Genomic DNA, 20,926 nt, shown 5'->3' on the forward strand with positions numbered 1-20,926 from the left:
GTACTACCGGCTCTGCTTCTTCATGACGCACTGCCTGGCCATGAGCAGTACCTGCTACAATCCGTTCCTCTACGCGTGGCTCAACGACAATTTCCGCAAGGAATTCAAGCAGGTATACGGCGGGGGGGGGGTATTTGTTTGCTTTGCGCGCGTGCCTGCGAACCGCGCGCTCTCATTCAAGCTCATCTGGCTTTCGTCCGCGTTATATTGTTATTTCGAACGAGAGAGAGCAGACAGGCACAGCCGCCGCACGGCGCGCCCGGAACTTGCCAAAGTCGCTCGGACGGACTGTTCGTCTCGCTGCTTCCTTTTCATTACCAAAGTATACACAGAGAATAAGCGGATTATTCTTGTTATATTCGGAGAGGATCCGTGCGCGAGATACAGCGCGACGCTTGCATATAAAATCCAGTTTGGTAAGATCGGATACACACACACACACAGAGAGAGAGAGAGAGAGAGAGAGAGAGAGAGAAAGAGGAGGGGGGGAGGGAGCGCGGAACGGTATGCTAAAAACGCTGCTCGAAAGTGGAGTCGGAAAGTGGAATAAATGTAATATTGTCTTCAGACCGTCTCCCTCTCGTCGGATCTGCTTGAGCGGAAGCTCAAGGCAAGAGCGGCCGTTTCTACGAGGCACACATATAATCACAATTCCGCGAAACAACGTGAACGATCGCGTCGATAGCGCGAATACAATTTACCCAGCGGTACAATTCGCGCACACTGAGCGGTTTCTAATGGACGGGGAGAGGGCGAGGGCAACGAGGGTGCACTTTGAATAATTGGGACAGAACTATTTGCATGAAGAGAGAGAGAGAGAGAGAGAGAGAGAGAGAGAGAGAGAGAGAGAGAGAGAGAAGCGAGAGAGGAACATCGAACAGCGACGAGAGTCCAATGAGTTGAACGATGCGTTTCTACCAGCACGTGTGCGCCGTATGTACATGTGTTGTGCGCCGAAGGGGGGAGCCGAGGGGTCTCCGAATTAATTTACATTGCGCGCCCGTTTCTTGCTGCGTCTCCGTTTTGCTTGGAAATCGCGCTTACATTAGCCCTCGCTGAAAGCGCGACAAGATGGCGAGCGCGCAAACATTGCAACTTGCCGTGTGACTTCGCTCGACCGAGACGAGAAAATTTCGGGCTGAAGAAGCGGCGCGAGAGACTCTTCGCTTCGCGCGACTCCCGCGAGAAGAGATTCGAATTGCTGCTGTCGTTGCCGTCGAATTTGTAAGATTGCCTCGCTTTACAAAGTCTCGCTTTTCTCCGGTCGCTCCGCCGATGTTATTTGTGTCGGAGTTTCAATCGCACGCGAAGCCGATGAATCTTTTCGCTCGAGGAGAGACTGCACTTTCGCGGGCGGGGTGTTCCGATATGCCGATAGGCGCGAGGGGGTTGATCTTTGCGGGCTTTGATTCGCGCTTTGCGTCCCGGAGTCTGATTAATCATCGCGCTCTCGGCGTGCAGATTATTTTTTAATCACCCGCGCCTGCCTACGACTCGACTCGTCGACGCCCTTTCATCAATCTTTAACCTCAAGTTCCGCGAATGATAAAACGTGCTCGAGAGACGGCTCGTCTACGACTGTCTCGTGTAACGACTTGAGAGGGCCGCTTCTCCCATAAACTGCAATTACAGGATCGATTATTAATTTCGCCGGGGTGTAAAATGAATTCCAAGGCGCCGCCTTGAGAGGCGTAAACGAGACCGCGCAAAGTCAAACATCGCCTGATTGGACGCATACTTGTCGAACGAGACGAGAAGATGCGCTTTCCGAGCTGATAAACGCGCGAAAAATCCGTCGACGCGTGCATCTTGCGAAATCATCGCCGAAATCTACAACAGGGCCGCTTTGTGCGGCCGCTCTGTGTAAATGATGCGCGTAATTTAATTCCACGCTTGGCAAGTCGCCGCCGTTATTCGCGCCGCCGTTGCAAGTTACCTCCTCTCACTAACGGCCTGGGTTAATGACTTAATTTCTCCTCGTTACCGGAAATAACGGCTGCGCGATTTACACCTTTTTTTCTTTTTCACGCAACGTGTCCTTCCAGTCGTTATCTTTACCGTAACTTGGCGCATGCAGGTTGCGTCTACGGACGGGATGGGCGGCAACGAATCGTAAAAAGAGATGACACGGAAACTCGTTGGAGAGAAGTAACGGGATATGTAAGGACCCGTTACTTCTCGCGTAACGGTAACGACGAGGAGTAACTCGCGCCAACGAATAACGAGTAACGGCGAGTTACTTGTAAAAAGTTAACTTTCCCAATCCAGGATTTAATGCACAAAGTTTCTACATGCGACGGCGCGATCTTATCGCCGATCTTTTCTCCTCCTCCCCCCCCCCTCTCTCTCTCTCTCTCTCTCTCTCTCTCTCAATCTCAGTCTCTCGGTACGATTATGTCATCGCGATGAAACTCATCTGAGATTCCAAAGTCCAATCGATCAATCCGTTGATATTTGTGTAGATCCTGCCGTGCTTCTCGAGAGACCCTGACGGCAACACCCCGAAGAACAGGGAGGGCTGCAGGAGCGAGAGGATGTGTAACGGTAATAATACCATGCAAGAGACCCTGCTGCCCAGCAACACGACGAGAGCCCAGAATCCCGAGGGATGCGAGATGATCATATTGGAGGCAACGGCGAACATTTCGAAAGAACAGGATCAACCCTCGAGCTCCTCCAAGGATTTCGACGATGCGGCGCTGTGAGAGTGAAAGCGAGAGAGAGAGAGAGAGAGAGAGAGGGGGGGGAGAGGAGAAGGAGAGAGAGAGAGAGAGAGAGAGAGAGAGAGAGAGAGAGAGAGAGAGAGAGAGAGAGAGAGAGAGAGAGAGAGAGAGAGAGAGAAAGAGAGAAGGTACGCACAGGTACGACGTGAATATGCGTCCCTTCTTACACGACGGAAATTACGCTAATGCGAGACACATGCACGTCAAAGTGAAACGCTAACTAACGAGCACACATGTGCTGGAGGGGGAAGAACGCACGCTTCGACGGAATGCAAATGCATGGGAGAGACGGGCGGTAGCGAATCGTAAGGAAAGAGGTCTTTAAAAGCTGACGGGGCAGGTAAAGGGGATCGCGAAGACTCGTTGCACTCGGTGAGTAACGATCGCGACGACCACGAGTAGTTGCCCAAAGTAGGGTCGGTCCACGAGTGTGTGTCGGCCAAATGCCGAATTATCTTCTTTTTCTTCTTCCCGGTCCCGTTTGCAGCATCTTTTTTTATACCTGCTCTTACCTCCGTAGTTGTTATTACGTCTAATAGGTGGACTAGTGTTATTGTTGTATCTAATGGACAGAGAGAGAGAGAGAGAGAGAGAGAGAGAGAGAGAGAGAGAGAGAGAGAGCGTGAAGTGTCCTTTCGCTTATCCCGACATTTCCTTCGCGTCTTTCGCGCGTAAAACTTCTCTTGCGCGATCTTTCACTCGCGCATTCGTTCCACCCTGCCGCGTGGCACCGCATAAAATTCCTTCGCGAATTACGCCACCAAATGCCTTCGCCGAAGCTTTCCTCGTCCTTTGAACTACCCTCGGGACATCTTTCTTACATAAGAAACTCGATTTTTCCGCGTATTCCTCCTCTCTCTCCCTCTCTCACTCCCCGGGCGTGGTGCTTTGATTCCGCGAATGTTCATCTCCGCAGTTCGTTTCGCCATTTCCTCCCCCTCGTGAGCGGCTTTACGGGGGGAATCTCGGCGTGACGACAAACGCCTGTGAACTGACTAACTTAATGCACGCGCGAGTGCGAGAGTGCGCGCGCGATGGGCCGCGTTCAAACATAATAAAGGAAAGAAGAATCTCCGCGCTTTACGAGATCCGCGAGTGAGGAAAGTCGTTTCCATCTCTCTCGTCGTGGTGGCGGAACAGCGGAGCGGAATAGACGGAGATCAGGCTGGCATGCCTCCCGTGTTTCTTTGCGGCGCGGCGAGATTTTTGCGCGAGTATACAATTGTCGAGAAAATTCCGTCAGTCTGCCAGCCAGCCGCCAGCGTCGCCGTCGCCGCCGCCGTCGTCGTCGTCGTCGTCGTCGTCGTCGTCGTTTTAGTCCTTTTGCGCGCGCTCCCCGCGCGTTGATAAGCTGAAAAAGCACGCTCGCCAAACGGACGGATCGATTTACATAACGACACCGTATCGTGACGCTAAGAGTTACGGTCTCATTCCCGCTTTCGCCAGAAGACGCTACGGTCGCGGCCGCAGCCGCGCCGAGATGAAATTGCCATCTCGATATCGTCATTCGTTTACGCGAGATCGACGGGGAAAACAGAGACGCGGGGAGAGGAACTTTTGCTGCCACGAGGTCCATGTTTTATTTTTTTTCGTCAATTCATATTTCATTACGTCGCCGTCGCCGTCGTAGCTGGAGACGATCCGAAACTTTGCCCGACGGACGAGACGTCCCGAAAAGTTGCCTCTCCCGAGATTCTTATTTTTTGCGCTCACTGTCCGCGTTATATATTAATAAAGCAGCGAGACCTCTCCGATCGTAACGTAGCAGGGGCATCCTCTCGGCCTTGCGCAACGAGACGACCACGTGTAGATCGTCGCCCTGTCGCGGTGAGGGTGGCGTAACGAAGATGACGGGCGAATAAAAAGTTTCTCGACGAGAATTTCACCGACGCGACGTGCTGTCCTAACATCAACCTAACTATACTCTACGATTTGGCCGGCAGCTATTCCGTCGGGAGAAAAATAGAAGAGACGAAGCGAGACGGGGCAAAAGGAGAGAGAGAGAGAGAGAGAGAGACAAGAGAAAGTCAGGCAGTTTAATAACTTAAACGAAAGCAACGAAGCCGGAAACGATGAGACAGGGGCCAAAAGTTTGGAACTTGGCTAAGGTGACATCGATTTGTAGTCGTCGTCGTCGTCGTTATCCGTTTCTCTTCGAGAGACGTTCATATATTGAATCTCCCGATATGGTTCTCACCGCGCTCAGCTGGGCTCGCTCTTGTTTAAAAGCCGAGTGCAAGTTAAACTTCGTCGAATGGATAAAGCGCTCCAACGATATCGAATCGTTCATCCTTTTATAGAGACTCGACGCGAAATTGCTTATGCAATATTCTATCGCGCGTTGTCGTCGTCGTCGTCGTCGTCGTCGTACGGCATCGATGTTGCACGAATATATCGAGTTCACGCTCGATTTCGCACGTATGCCACGCGAATCGGCCGAGCAGAAAACTCACGAAATAACGTGAACTCATGTTCGCGCGTCGGTGGAAGAGAGCTCGCAACGTTTCTTTTTTCCCAACACGCTTCACGATGTATCCATGACCCAATAGGAAGGTTAATTTTTTAGCAATTCCCTCGCAGAAGATGACATTTCTCGTCGATTACAACGGAGTATTCCCGAAAGCTCATCGACGTGAAAATATTGAAATATATTTTCCGCCGCACGTTCGCACCGTGACGCGACGAGGCGAGGCGAGGCGAATGCGCTCGGCGTGCAGAAATATAATTCACGACCGCGAATAGCTACACGCCGTCGCCGTCGTCGTCGTCGACGTCGTCTAGTTCCGCGCGCCGCGGAAAAATTCAATTATCCACGGCGTGCGGCACGACGATTGATTATCGTCGGATTGAACGCTACTTCGTATGCTGGGCGCTCGAAGAATGTAGGTTTCGTGAGACGTGCCGCTTCGTCGTCGATTGCCGTCGACTTCCAACGATTCCAGCAGTATTCGATTCGCCCTGACATGAGACTGTCATTATCGAACATGAGACGGCCGTCAAGCCGATTGGGAAGATGCTGCAATTTCTTAATGAAGCCCGTCCAGATCTTCGTTGTCGGCCGGCTTTTTGCAAGAGACAAAAGTTGTCGCAAATGCCCGTCGAATGTATGAGCGATTGCGAAGAAAGGAATTTTCCACCACGGTGAAATTATATTGAAAAACAAACGTTCGGCGAGCGAGAGCGAGAGAGCGAGAGAGAGCGAGAGAGAGAGAGCGAGAGAGAGAGAGAGAGAGAGAGAGAGAGAGAGAGAGAGACGTATTTGTTTAGTACGCGAGCAACGAGACCAGCTGAAATCCATGAGACGAGCTTCCGTTTGTATCGAATTTATTTAGTAACGAGCTATAAGCACACTATTGGAAACTGAATTGTCTTTGAGGGATAAAGTAACTTCAAAGTTTCATCCTTTGTACAGACTGATGTTGCAATTAGCGACTTCTGATCGCTCTGCAGTCGGGATAACGGGACTTTTCATCGTGAATGATTTCCCAGAGAGATTCTTTCGTCCATTAACTCGTACTTGTTTCTCGTTCCATTTGTCTTTCTTTCTCTAATCCTTCAAAGCACTCAACATTTTCAGATTATGTAAATTCGACGTCTTGAAATAAAGGTAAAGTTAATTAAACCAGGATTCTTCCTCTCTCATTCTCCCTCTCTCTCCCTCTTTCTCTCTCTCTCTCTCTCTCTCTCTCTCTCTCTCTCTCTCTTCTCTCTTCACTCATCACCTCTAAAACATATCCGACATTTACTGCACGCACATAAATGTGTATTAATTTTTACAAGCACCGCGTATATGCGCGCTGTCGCACAGCATCCCGCAAATCAGCCGATGAAATTTATAACGTTGCGTTATAACGAACCGACGAGCTTTCTCCCCAAAACTATGCTGCCCAACTCGTGACTGCGGTTTTAATTATCAGCGACAAAAAACAGAGAGAGAGAGAGAGAGAGAGAGAGAGAGAGAGAGATAAAAATAGAGTATGAATGATCCTCGCAACGCCGAACTGCGATTTTATTCTCGACAAAGAACCGATAACGAAACCAATTTCCTGAATTATATCGAATGAGGGTATGATTGCGCGGTCGATCGTTCTCCCCCTTCTTCCTCCCTCTCCCCCCGATCCCTCTCTCGCTCTCACCGCCGCGTTAGAATTTGCTCGTCTGCCGTGCTGTCAACGAAGCGAATCAATTGCCAAATCAACAAATGTTGCACTAGGACGAGTGCTCGACCGCGCCAGAGATCATCGTAATCTCGCTAATTAGAACGTTTCACCGAAATTGCTGATTACGCGGCCGGTATACGCGCGTAAGCTATGTACGTGTTTATAAGGCCGCGATGCGGCGCGACGGGACGAGTAAGGGGAGGAGATGAGAGGATCGGATCGATAACATGCGCGTCTTTCGTTCGTAATTCAGTTGGAATCAGTCGTCGTTATTAGTCGTTCGAGCGAAATTCGCGCAATTACGGATTAACGAGTTGAAATGTCGAATTACGTCCCGCCGCTTTCACGATTCTCGGGCTCCCCTCTTGCTCGTCATTATCATATATTATCATATTATTATTATTATTATTATTGTTGTCGTTATTTCACATCCGACTTTTGAGCAAACGCGCGTGCGAGTGATTGAAGCGACGATTATCGCGCGGACGATGCGACGACGACAAGGCGATCTGTTTGCGTCAGCATTTGGGAAGACGAGCTGCTGTTTCGAAGTACCGGTTTTGTTTTCGTTACTCTGTCGATGCAATCAATGAGCCAGCACGCTCGTGTATCGTATATTTCGCCGTTAATTTTTATCAACAGCCGGCGTTTTCGATCTATGTATCGTGACATTTTTAATGGCAATCGAGCTCGTTAACTGATTAAACTCGCACTCTTTCTGTCTCTCTCTCTCTCTCTCTCTCTCTCTCTCTCCCTCGACGTTACACATCGTTGCACGTGCGCGGATCGCAGTGCCGCGAAAATATATCGCCGCGATAATAGTCCCTCCCTCGCATTATTCGTCGCTGCGGCGTTATTACGCCGATCGCATCGATCCGAATTAAAAGCGAGCATTTATCGGCGACGCCTTCGAAAAGCGCGAGCGACTCTCCAGCTGATTCGAGCCGTTTAATTTTTATCTCGCGATCGCACCGCTATGAGAGCGCTGTTCGTTTACGTTATTCGGCCGCGCACGATAAACTCGCATGGACGCGCGAGTGATCAATAACGAATAATTACAAGAGCTTTCGTTTCCGACGAACGCGGATTAATAAATATTGCATTATACGGCGCTCGCCATCGGCGAGCCGATGCACAGCGCGCCGGGCGCAATCTCTCGCTCCGATATTTAATTCGAAATAGCGGTATATACATGTTACTCACATCGAGCGCCGTCGAAGTCGCATTCTCCCGACAGATCCCGGCAGATCCTGAAATAACGGTATTGAAGTCGCGCAGGCTAATTCGTTCCTGTTGCCCGTACGTCCCGCGCGACGCCATCGTAAAAGCTTTTCCGGAGCGTATCGCGCTGTGGCACGGCCAATGGTTTATTTTACTTTCCGTTGTTTCCACTCTCTCGGCCATTCTTCCTCTTTCGGCCGCATTCCCGTTGTCTCATCGAATGGCCAAACGAACGAATGGCCGAGCGAAGCGGCAACCCGAACTCCGCTTCGCCGCTTCGCGAAATAATATTTTGTTCCTTCCCACTCGCGCTCCTCGCCCTCTCCTCGCCCCCTCCGACCAGCCCCTCGGTCGCAACACGTCGGTTGCGGAAAAATAACGCGCGATAACGCGCGGGCACAGCTGCACGTTGACGGAAATCAATCGCGGATCTTGGAGGTGCAAAGAAGAAACCGGCAAACGGAAGAAGAGCCGGCGAGATCTTTTTGCGAACTCTCTTTCGCGCGTTTCATCTCAAGCGATCTCGAGCCGCGGATTCGACAGAGTTGACCCGTTGGCCTGCCAAGATCTCCGCTAATACGAGCCGCAGGCGCGGCTCTTTCGCGACCACTGGAAATGATGGATCGCAGTTCCTTAATTTTTTCGTGATTGATGTACCTTAATCACAACGTTTGCCATTAGCAGCAATCGCGAGATTGTCCTCGCAGGAGGAAGGGATTCGGCGAGATGTCACATTCGAGGCGTTTCGCATCTACGCACGCTCGATCGATCGACAGATTTAAATAAATCTATCGCGCTCAGCGGGGAGAAGGGGGAGAGGTAATGTTCGCTTCGTTATTAAGAACGATGATACGCGCAAATGCGCGCGTTATCTGCCGGAGACGGTGACGAAAATACCGGGAATTTTGACGTTATGTCGCCTCCCCCTCTCGCATTAAGGGCTGACATTCTTTTTCTCGGCGAGGCTATGAAAGGAAAATATTACAAAGATATATACGCGCACGGCCTTCCCCGCGATGTCGCCGTTATCACGATTTCTCTCGCCGCTTCAGGATCATCGGCACGTTCCCGAGCAAGGATTAAGCTTAGCCGCGCGTTGTCGGATTCTCGGACAACGACCGGCCTTGAATCGTACGTGGCTGGATGCGACAAGTAGTTCGTATCGACGCCAGTCAGACGTGTCTCTCTTTCTCGCACGTTCTTCCGCGCGTGTCTTCTCTTCGTGTCACTTCGCCGCGTCGCGTCGTCGAGAAGTGCGATGAAACCGCGAATTCAACCGCTTAGTCGGAGTGTCGCTGTTAACTTCCTCATGTCCGGCCGGCTCGCGAAGATATAAAGCTATTTCGCTTCACCGTGCTTTCACGCGCGGTGAAATTGGGTCGCGTGACTTCCGAAGGAGGGAAGGAAGCGAGAGCGAGAGCGAGAGCGAGAGCGAGAGCGAGAGCGAGAGAGAGAGAGAGAGAGAGAACCACTTCGACCGAAGGATTTGTCAACGGACCTTTAAGTTAAATTGAGTTCCGCGAGAGTTTCACGGCCGACCACGTCGGTCAAACCCCTTGAGGAAGGCTTCGCCGAGGATAAAGTTGCCGCTTCGGAACGAAATAAAATACGGGGCCGACTTCGACGATGTCTGACTCCGGTCTGACTTAATCCACTTGAATCACGTCGGATTGTATTAATTGTGTTACTACTGACTGGCGGATAACATCACGAATATATAAGCGGGCGACACGATTGCCCGAAAAGTTACCAACGGGGAGGGATCGTCAGGGATATTGTTGCTTTATTGTTTCGTTTATGGCTTCTAATTCCAACACTAGCCGCTAAAATCGAGAGCTGCTCGAGAGAATTTGAATATTTAAATGCGAGCTTCTCGGAAGAGGAAATGCCAATGTTTTTTATGCCTCGCTTTAGCGTAGTTCACTTTCTTACTCGTAATAATCAGGCTTATATGCGGATTCCCAGAGCGAGAATTTTGCGACAAACTCCGGGAGAGCGGTTGGGCACGAGTAAGATTAACATAACCAGGAGAACTTTTACGCTTGACAATTCTCCAGGCGAAACTCATAATGTAATGCCAAAGACATCGTTTCGTTGATTATATCATTGAAAGTATCAATCCAATTAACTCTTTATGCCCGCGTGTCGTTGTCCGTCGTCGTAAACACGAGAGACAGAGACAGAGACAGACAGAGAGAGAGAGAGAGAGAGAGAGAGAGAGAGAGAGAGAGAGAGAGAGAGAGAGAGAGAGAGAGAGAGAGAGATGCCCTCGATGATACACAATTTTATATGTTCCTCTAGTTAAAATTTTTTTCTTTTTTACTGCCTCTCCTCTCTTCTGTCACGTAAACCAACATCTCCGTCGTGTCGGTTTTATTTTCATTCACATACTATAATACATCACCATATTCGCGATATTACTGTATTATATATTATTATATTATATTTATCAGTTATTACGTTATTACCATTATGTCAGCTACTTTGCCGACATCGCAAAGTAATCCATTCCGGCTCCATTCTCGGAATATAAATTAATTCCCACGTATAACTCCTGCGAGACGCCGGCAGGGAGGGAAGGGAGGACGTCGCGATGTATAAGATTAATTGTTCGCCGCGCTTTTACGCTAAATCGAAATCACTGCGAGCACCCGATCTGACCGACGTTGGCCGCGCGCGATTCGCTGCGCGAATGCTGTCATCTATCGGTCGATCTTTCGGCAGGATCGATGACGCTTATGGTTCGTCCCGACGTGCTCGAAGCGAAATACCAGAGCTATATTGAAAGCGTAAGGGTTGTGTTCGCACGGTATCGATCGAATCTCTTATCTCGAGAGAGGCTAATCTTACCGCTGGCATTACCATGGAGAGCGGCGCGCGCGCGCGTGTACGTGCATGCGCGATAATATTAACAAGATTGCAAATAAGGTTTACATCGCGCGCTTTTCCTCTCTCCTCCTCCCTCCCTCTCTCTCTCTCTCTCTCTCTCTCTCTCTCTCTGTCTGTCTCTGTCTGTCTGAGAAGAGATACGGAGAAAGAGCGCGGCGGGAGGATTTTCGCGCGGGTTGCAATCTCGATTCGCGTTTTCGACGCGTTTCGATTCCGAAACGATCGTTCCCGCTGGAGCCGCGGTGAATACCTAATTGCGCGATTATTACCGCGCGCGGATTATTTTACAATAACGACGGGGCGGGTGATGGTTTTGTAACGAGCCGGAGGAGAGGGAGATCTCGTTAGTTTAAAATATTGCGATATCGCGGTTTAATTCGCTGTCACGATTACAGTGACTGCCAACGGCGTTCCAACAGGTAATGAGGTGATCCGCGAAGTTGATGAAGTTACGTTGTTGATTAATCGCTCCTCCGTGTCTAACGAGCCTTATATACAATAAAATTCCTACGACGCGCAGGAATGGGAATTTTTCCCTGCGCGATGAAAACATTCAATTACCGCTCATTACAACGGAACGATAAAAACGACGGCGTCGAGTTCCGACTCATTATGAATAATATTTCGCTCACTACCGCACACTTCACTCTCTTCCCCCCCCTCCCCTCCCCCTCTCTGTTCTCTCTTTCCTCGTTTCATCGCTCGCAACGTCCCTCAAGAATACTTCCACTCGATGCGCGATCGCAATGACGTGGAAAAACGAGCTCGCGCGAACCGACGTTGCATTCGCGAACAATTTTCCACTTGGTCGCCGTGTGAGCGAAGTTCCTCGGGAAATGCAAAATGGACGCGTGACCAAATCAAGTCGCGTCAGCTAATGATCGGGAAAGGGAAGGGAGTAGGGACAGAATTTCATGAACATTTCTCTCCTACGTATTCCAATGGATTCCGACGGGTGTTCCGTAATTATAAATCCGATCGATTTTCTCTTTCTTTCTCTCCCCCTTCCCCTCTCTCTCTCTCTCTCTCTCTCTCTTTCTCTCTCCCTCTCTCTTCCTCTTCGGCGATATATGATAATTCTACACAATATAGAAATGAATTTAAACTGATGTTCTACATTGCGTTCTAATAGCTAAACAAATAAATTATATCTGACGCCGCCGGTAAAATGATATATATCCGAGCGTCGTTGCGCCTCGTTCGGGTTTGTAACTCGCATCTGCGTCCGTACAAACACACGCACGCGAAACACACACACACAGACACACACACACACACACACATTCCCATGTCTAGATTGTTTCTATCTCCGACCAGTCTATTTCACGCTTCGTCGTTGCGCGCGATGCGCCTCGAAACGGATTCGTTGATCAATGGGCCGCGGCGTGCGCAGCGGAAACGCGACCGCACCGATGATTTCGCCGCAAGTATCGGAGAATGTCGAAATCGTTGCATGCGGTTATACGCAATCGACAATATATTTGGTTTGTACCGTCGAACAAAAAGCCGGATTTCGAGCGAAGAGCCGTGATCGAAGGGCCGTCGGAGCGGACACGATATCCTTTTCATCGGAGAACGTGAAGCGTTCATCAGAATTCATTGCTGCGCGAGAGGTCTTCGGCCGAGCTTGCGCGAATCGTGAATCACTTTAATTGCGTCAATCGCGTAGCGAACGTGATACGCGTATTGTCGCTTTCGTTAGATGCAAAGATACAGAGTAACACCGCCAGCGAAAGGCCGATCGAAGCGGTCGGTTTGGTACGTTCGAGAAAGAATTGATTATTCAATTAATTCTTTATATTTGTAGCAATAAGAGCCAACGTGAGTGAGGAGCGTCACTTGCGAATGAATTGAATTCCCTTTCCTGATTTAATAGAACAATGTCAAACAATGAGAACAGCAATTTTGAAGAAATTTCCTCAAACGCTGCTATTCGATACTTAACATTCGATCAAACCGTGCAAATTAATTAGACCCTCGCGGCCGATAGCTCGCGTTATCGGCTCGTTTGATTTTCCCTTCAATTGCAAAGCCACCATTTCCCGTCCATTCCCACCATTTGTCAGTCGACGCACGCGGGTACCGAACCGACAGAAAAGTGCTTAATCAAGTTGCGACTGTAATTTGAAGTAATGAGAAGAGGCATTTTTACAATAAATCACCCGGTAATATCAACAATAACAATCTTGTGTGTGCGGATATCGTTTTATTCTCTCTCTCTCTCTCTCTCTCTCTCTCTCGTGAACGAGATCCAGAAAGTATCTTTAGCGATAGATATGATGCCTATGATTTTCGCGAGATCAACCATTCGGTTGATCACGGTCACTTTTTAGCCTTCATATCGCGCGACGCTCTTCACCGACCGAATTACGAGGATTTCTATTCAATATTCAATATTTTACGCACTCTCTCGTGCGTTTCTCGCTATCATTGTTGTGGTCGTGGTAACAACATCGAACCAGACTAGGTTTCGCCAGGCCGCAACGTCGATCACGCGCTCGGCTTCGCGCGAATTCGGAGCCTGTTTTCCTCCGAGAGCGCGTCGACGCATGCAAAGCGCGTCGCGCGCGACGGTGCACCCCCGGCTGAAGTGCAACCGGATTTCGGAGCCGCTAAAATTGGCCGATAAAAGTTTTTCAGCCGGAAATCCCGCCGCGCTCAGATCCGACACAGACGACGGCGGCGGCGGGCTTTCCAATCACGCACGTCCGACGAGAGATATGATATCAAAATGCTGTCAAACTTTTCGCCGATCGCCATCGTGATTCGCGTGATTCTCCTGTCGGTGCGCATGTGTGCGCGCGTGACGAATTCCCGCACGCCGAATCTGCGTAAATTCGATCGATAGCGATGAATGAGGTCGGAAAAACACCTTCGGTCGACCTATGCGGGGAAATGAACGGAATGCGCGTTTGAAGTAGAAGAATGCGGGAAGAAAGTGTGGTTAGTACTCACAAGATGAGGGGACAAAAGTTCTAATAAATATGGATCGAACAATAAACAACTCCGTTTGCAACTCCGACAATATTAATTTTCCTTTTCCGACTCATGTTTGTCACGACTTTTTTCCTCCATTCTGCGAGTACCAGCCTGCCCTTAAAGTCCTGAACTCTTTTTTAAACACCCTGTAGAAGTCTCAAAAGCAAAAGAACCCTTTGAGGCTCACGTCGTGCTTCCATCATCATGCTTTTCGACGGTGGCCAGCCACCGTCGTTCTGCTCGCGCTCGGCTTTCTCTCTTGGTCACAACTTGTTACCAAGTTGTACGCGGTCAGCTGGCTGTTAACGTTAGAATTTCGATTTACGGACGGATATATTGCGGCGCGTAACGAAAAATTCGTAATGCTTGGCGCACTCGTTGTGACGTATTGCCGTCGATGCGTATTACGCGTCGAGCGAACCTTGCTAAAAATAAAATATACAAAGAGGAAAACAGAGGGAGAGAGAGAGAGAGAGAGAGAGAGAGAGAGAGAGGGGGGAGGGCTGCATGTGACTTTGCTCGGCTGCTAGATTGCAGTCGCGCAGATCCGCTCTCCGCGACTCCCGCGGAAAATCCGCATCTCGTTTCGTCTCGCAGCTCCGTAGCTGATCGGCGCATGAAGTTTGATTCGAACCGCGGGGAGGGAGGGAGGGAATGAGTATACCGCGCGTATACCGATTAATTCCTCCTTCAAGAGTAATTCCGCTGTGCGACCTCGCGATTGCAATCTGCGCGATATTTTACGCTCTGTCGCTAGCGACGTTTTCCTCTCTCCGAGATTATGGTGCGCGGTGCAATGCGCGGTTAGATTTTGACCGCAAAGTCGCGGACGCAACAAGTTGCATGCGAGTATTCTAAAATTACACACGATATCGAGAATCGAGCAGGCAGGACATCGCGACGCATCGCGATCGTCAGGATCGCATCGCGCCGCGTGATTTCGTTAATCGCGCGCGTGTCTCTAACTACGTACATCAGCCTACTACGCACGCTCGTGGACACGCTCGCCACGTCGTCGGGATAAAGTTCACTCCGGTCAATCTGCAAATCAATTTACAACGCCACGTGTGCATATTACATGTGCATTACGTGTGCATACAGTGCGTACGTGTTCGCACGCTCTCGGGCAGAGGGCCGCGCCATTGTGAGGAGACGCGACAGGATTACTCGATTGGCGATATCGCGATGAGCGATAATACAACGGCGTAAATCGAAAGGCACAGATTTGTGGGTAAGAACGGACAATGGACGGCGAATTTCAGACGACCGAGCGCGTCGAGTTCGTTTTGTTGGACCGACTAGAGAGCCCTAAATAATCAAAGGAGCGCAGGAGATTCGCTTGCTGATTGACTGACCGCGCGCGACCCCAATCAAAACAGGGACGCGGATTGGAACCGCGGCTGATTTAGTACCGAGTAAGAAAGATTAATGTTGCTTACATATTATAAGAAAGATCAACGCTTGCGCTTCTCTGATTATTCAGGACTCTAGTCTGTGATGATCGAGGCAGGACGGTACGGCTACGGGACTTTGGGCCTTGGGACAAGTCACATCAATCGCGTGCTGAAATAGCGCTTCGCGAATAAATATTTACCGCGACTACAATCCAGCGCTGCCTGCGCGGCGAGATGCAATTAATAACGCGAGCATGGCTGCTGGAAATTCAAATATTCCCATAGCGGAATATTTATCCCGCGCCGGCTTTGGAATGTCGACGTCCAGCCGGTATAACACGATATATCGACAGTGCGCGTCCTATCGTAGATTACGATCCGGCGCTGCTCTTTCCTCTGGAAGCAGCAGGCTCTCGTGTAGCATTAACATCGATCGGCCCACTATACATTATTCAGGAGAGAGCTCGTTCGCTCGCGCGCACGCAAGGCGTCGAGAGAGAATTTGTACGCCATAAGGAGGCCGGAAACTGCATCGCCGGCCAGGGCTCCCTCTCGTAAATATCAATCGATTCGCACCTGTCGCGGCGCAGGAGCGCGGGGTACGAAGAGGAGCTCACGGTAACTTTCCCGGAGGATGGCTTCTCGGACGGAGCGAGAGAGATAGAGAGAGAGAGAGAGAGAGCTCGATGCGAAGCTCCTATCCGATATTATCCTCGTAGCCGTTAAACTCGTATAACTCGAGCTGGCTCGTCTTTATGAATTTTACGCGAGCGCCGTTAAAATTCCCTATTAATTTCTTCCGCGTGTCGTGATCAGATTTTCACCGAACCGCCGGATGCGGAATGAATAAGCGCACGTTATAGCGATTAAATAAGCTCGCCGGAAGCAGGGCCGGAAGCTTGGTCGACGGCGAATTCATCTTGAGCTCGGCCGGAAGACGTATGAAAGAAGCGAGAGCTTGATCGTTGTGGAAGGAGCAGCCATTTTATTGAGAGAAAAGTTTCGAATCCAGATCGCTCATATTTTATCAATTTTAACGACTTGATTGCGAATACGCAAGTCGTAAATTGGCCCATTTGATCCTTGAATACTAGGATGTTTTTATTACCTTCTGCTACTAGGACGGGTGAATTCTCACCCAGAATATTTTTTTATTATTTTTTTCTAGTACACGCGAACTATAAATATTTATGAACGCTATAAATCCTAACAGGACACCGTTGTGTAATGTATTACTGCTATCTAGGGGCAACGATTGAAAAATATCGTCGGATGAATTTTCACCCATCCTAGTGTTTAAGAGTTAAAATTGCACCCCGCTGCGTGGCGCAAATTATTTTCGCAGATAAATCTGAAGCAAGTATTTTTGCAGGTATCTTGCAGGTATCACTTGAAAGTATTTTTAGCGAGTCGCAATGACGCGGTCGAATCCACTAGAATACTTTATAGACCCGATCCATTCGCCCCGCTCTCGGAGAGAATGCACTTGGAACTGTCGCTAATAATGATTTAGCATTTATAATTTAGCAAATTAATGTCTTTATTTTGCGAAAATAAGTGACGCCATGTAGCGGGATGCAATTTCAAACGGATCATTTCAATACTTGTATATTCATAATCAGCCAAAAATTATAAAATAAGACCAGAACCTGAGTTCGAAATTTTTGCAGTAAAAGCAAACTATACCGCAGCTTGGCCGCACGCTTTGACGAAAAATCGTTAGTAATCGCGCATATCAATCAATCGTAATCTCGTCTTTCTTAGCCCCGCAATAATAATACGCTTGATTAGCCCCGACATTTTCTTGTCATAATTACGAGCTCTGTCGTATCATCTTCATATCCACTGTCGCGACGTATAATCTCACAACCTTGTTTGGGATTAATTTCAGGTAGACCACACACCGAGTCTCCGTGAAATTGCCACTGTAGCGCGCGTAGTTTCGTCGAAGATCAGCCTCGAATTCAATCAGCCGGACGACTCAATTATGACGCAAGCCTGAAAAACAGCCTGGTCTCGTGGAAAATCAGACAGACAGAAAATCGGGCGTTACGAGCCGCACACACGCGAGTCGGTCAATCGCAACTTTGTCCCAATTAATCCCACGTCGAAACGCTGGCGAATAATCGCGCGGCACGTTTCGCTAGCCCCGACATTTTTATCACAATTGTGAAAGTCGTGTCATCCGCCATTGCGATATGCAATCTCCCGACTCGCGATATCTTTGTCCTTTCAACAAGTTTGAGATTAATTTCGGCTGCCAGCCGCGATGAAGTTATTATCGTGGCGCGTAGTTTCGCAAATACAGGCGACGGCAGCGGCGAAAATAAAGGGGCTAATCAAGGGGCGGTTCGCATTCGACCATATATAATCCCCAACTGAGCGAGTACGTTCGCGAGCCCACAGCAGCATCCTTCCGCTTCTCCTTGGCTTGGCGGTCCATCGATCGCCTCATCATATAATCCTCTCGGAGCACCGCGCCGCGCCGGCCAGATAGTCGCGCGACTCGTGCGCGACGTCGTCATAAATCCCGCAACTAACATCCAACATTTCCCCGTCAACCGGCGCGGCGGCTGGCTCGTCGGAATCGAACTCGCTGCCGCGACCGAGTCGTAAATAAATCGTCTCCATCGCTTATCCGTCGGAAGTTGCATCTCGCTATGGCGATCCGCGGCGCATAAATCGAAAAACGATGCTCGCGCGGCCAATCGCGCGCACGTCGCCGTCGCAGATGCGGCGAAAGAAGAACGAGCGAGAGAGAGAGAGAGAGAGAGAGATGAGGATGGAAGGGGGTAACTCGCGAATAAGGGATGATATTGCGGCAGTGATGAATGCGCCTCGATATGTAACGTGGCGTAAAATCAACCCGCCTCTCGCAGTCCGGAGTCCGGGGTGGCTCCCCCTCACGAAGAGCGACGAAGAAATTTACGGAAACGCGAGCGTCAGTCGACCGAAGCGCGCGCATCGCGCGCGAAATTAAGACGCTCCTATGTTTTTCTTGAATAAAGTGATGATAACGAGTTTCTCATGTTCTCCGGGGCGAACGGAAGTAAACGGTGACAAAAGCAGGAGAATACGTGTCTCACAAGCGGGTTGCGTTCCGCAGTCGACAGACTCTCTGCCGAGCGTTTTCCAACTCCGACCTGCTTGTTTCCGTGATGATGGTCTGCAAATCCGACCGAAAGTCTGACCGAGATATCGATAGGCCAATGAGACGAGCGACGAATTCGAACGGACCTGACGGCCGGGTCGACGACGTCGACCCGCCTAACCTCGACGAGTAACTTTCAGGGCCAGCTGTTCTCGCGATCTCGCGTTTCGTGAAATATTTCTTCCTACACGCGATTATTTCGAGGCAAGTGCAAGTGACAAGTCGGCGGACTCCGTCAATAATTTACAGGTCGGTCTGCCGGAGGCAACGCTTTGTCCTCTCGAGCGTAAAAAGCGCGTTCGCGGGCGAAGAGACACGCCTCTTTGCGTTCGCGAATTCGGCGGACGCGAAATTTCTGCAACTCCCCAAATCGACCGCGGTCTCTCTCTCTCTCGTCTTCGCGTCGTCACCGCGTCGTCATTGTTCCGGGGGCGGGAGCAAGGGGCGGTCATTAAATTGATGCAAAATAAATTATGAGGCAACGGTACACGCGCGCCTCTCCACGTCGCGCGCGCAATATCGACATATGCGGGGAAGTCGCTCGATTAACGTACAACAGCCTTTGCGCCGGCTTACGCGCCGACGACACGGCCATTAATGACGAAATTAACAGGGACGAGCGATTAGCGCGAATCCGATAATCCGTAATTCGCTCGTCCTCTCGCGCGCCTGCGACATCGACACCGCCGTCGCGGTGTCAACTACGAGAGTCGTTGATTGACATCTGTCCTTCTCTCTCTCTCTCTCTCTCTCTCTTTTTTTGTACCTTTTGCGTCACACGCTCGATTTTCTCGATCCCCAAGACGCGCGCGAGGCGAATCTCGCGCCCGCGTACTCTCGATAATTGAGTCGCAACGTCGGAGGAAGGCGCGACACGAAGCGCAAGAAGAACGCAACGAGTTTCATTCCAAGACCGGATATATGATCTGACAAAGAGAACGAGATAATACCCTCTCGCGCGCCGAGTTTGCGCCCCTGTAAAACATTACGTGTCCGTGGCGAAGTCGATCCGATCCGATCCGATCCGATCGATCGATCGATCGATCCGAACGATCGAGCAAGCGCCCGGCTCCGCTCTCGCAGAGGAGGAGCATTTGCGATTCCCACCGTGTGGCGTACAGTATCGGATTCCGTTCGCGATTCCCGCACGCGCGCGCGCGCGCGTGTGTGTGTGTGTGTGTGTAAACGGATGGATATATAATATAAATCTCTCTCTTTCTCCCTTTTGGCAGAACAGCCGTGCGCAATCGGGCAGAAAGAACACAGCGCGAACACGCCTGTCAATAAACGCGGAGAATTGAAATTTACCTCGACCGGGGCGGGGAGACGGGTGACGGGGAGGATGAGGGTGAGGGTGAGGGCAAGGGCGAGAGGCGGACGCGGCCTGGCACGGGCTGACCTACCTAGCAGGCTAGAATTTCTGCCAGTTGCTCGATTACTCAATTTCAGATCAAAGCGATCGAATCCGAAGAGGGAAGCCGTAAAACACGCGCGCGAGAGCATTTTCTCCCCCGGCTGCCGCCGCCGACGGTTTTATACATCCGAGCGCCTTGAACGGCGCGGTCACCTGGCGCGGTTGGTCTTGGCGGTTCACCCATGTACATATATAATCATATATGTCCACACAGAGGAAGAATGATGTTGGATAAAAGAAGGAAGAAATAGTTTCATTCAAATAAGCCTCGACATCGTGTCCTGCCAGAAGCTTAAACATTTACCTCGATTGTACAACAGGATTTTTCTCGTTTTGTGGACATATATGAGATGATGCATTATATAAATAGCTTTACATGGACAAAATTCATATATCATCTTTCTTTCCCGAGTTGTGTTTTCTATTGTACTTCAGGCCGAAATCGGTTTCGGAAACTTCAATTTTAATCAGGAGGTTGGTAAGTTTTGGATTAACTCAAATACGCTCCATAATCAATCAGCTGATCACGCTTGGATCTTCACAGCCATTCTCACTGTTCTGCCGATAAACTCGGTTTTAATTAATAATAATTTTGTAATATTAGATGATGAAATGAATAGATGTTTTATTACTTACTATTTTGATAATTAAACAGCTGATCAATCACGGTACGTGTCCAAGTTAGTTTAAAGCCTATCCAAAGTTATAACTAAAACCAAAGTTCCCGAAAGCGACTTCGGAATAGGCCTGATATTTCAAGGGTGACAAGGGTCCCGAGTGAAACGTTTCGCTTTTCGCACACGACGCGCATGATGCGGACGATCGATAAGACAATCATTTGTATGTATAATATAGGCAGAAAAATATCTATGTTTCGTCGGAAAAGCTTCATTCTCGAATCTCGAACATCTCTCCGCGCGATACACGCAAGACGCGCGCGCGAGAAAGGGAGGAAGCGAGAATTGCCAAATAGATGTTATCTCCTTTTAAGACGG

The 20,926-nt window shown here is 49.8% G+C and overlaps 1 protein-coding gene across 8 annotated transcripts in view; it reads left to right on the forward strand.

Moving 5' to 3' along the window:
- Positions 1 to 20,926, forward strand: part of LOC105188933 (prolactin-releasing peptide receptor) — a 45,379-nt gene that overhangs the window by 4,309 nt on the left and 20,144 nt on the right. For 7 of the 8 annotated variants that reach the window (XM_025298554.1, XM_025298549.1, XM_025298550.1 and 4 more), the window contains exons 2-3: positions 1 to 112; positions 2,463 to 2,770. The exon at positions 1 to 112 is cut by the window's left edge. In XM_025298554.1, the coding sequence (XP_025154339.1) occupies positions 1 to 112; positions 2,463 to 2,705 (355 nt within the window). In that variant the 3' untranslated portion in view covers positions 2,706 to 2,770. Of the gene's footprint in view, positions 113 to 2,462; positions 2,771 to 20,926 lie in introns of those variants that run through there. The other variant, XM_025298556.1, reaches the window with a different exon arrangement.

The sequence above is a fragment of the Harpegnathos saltator genome, unplaced genomic scaffold, assembly GCF_003227715.2.
Source record: "Harpegnathos saltator strain DR-91 unplaced genomic scaffold, Hsal_v8.6 scaffold224, whole genome shotgun sequence".
NCBI classification, from domain to species: Eukaryota; Metazoa; Arthropoda; class Insecta; order Hymenoptera; family Formicidae; genus Harpegnathos; species Harpegnathos saltator.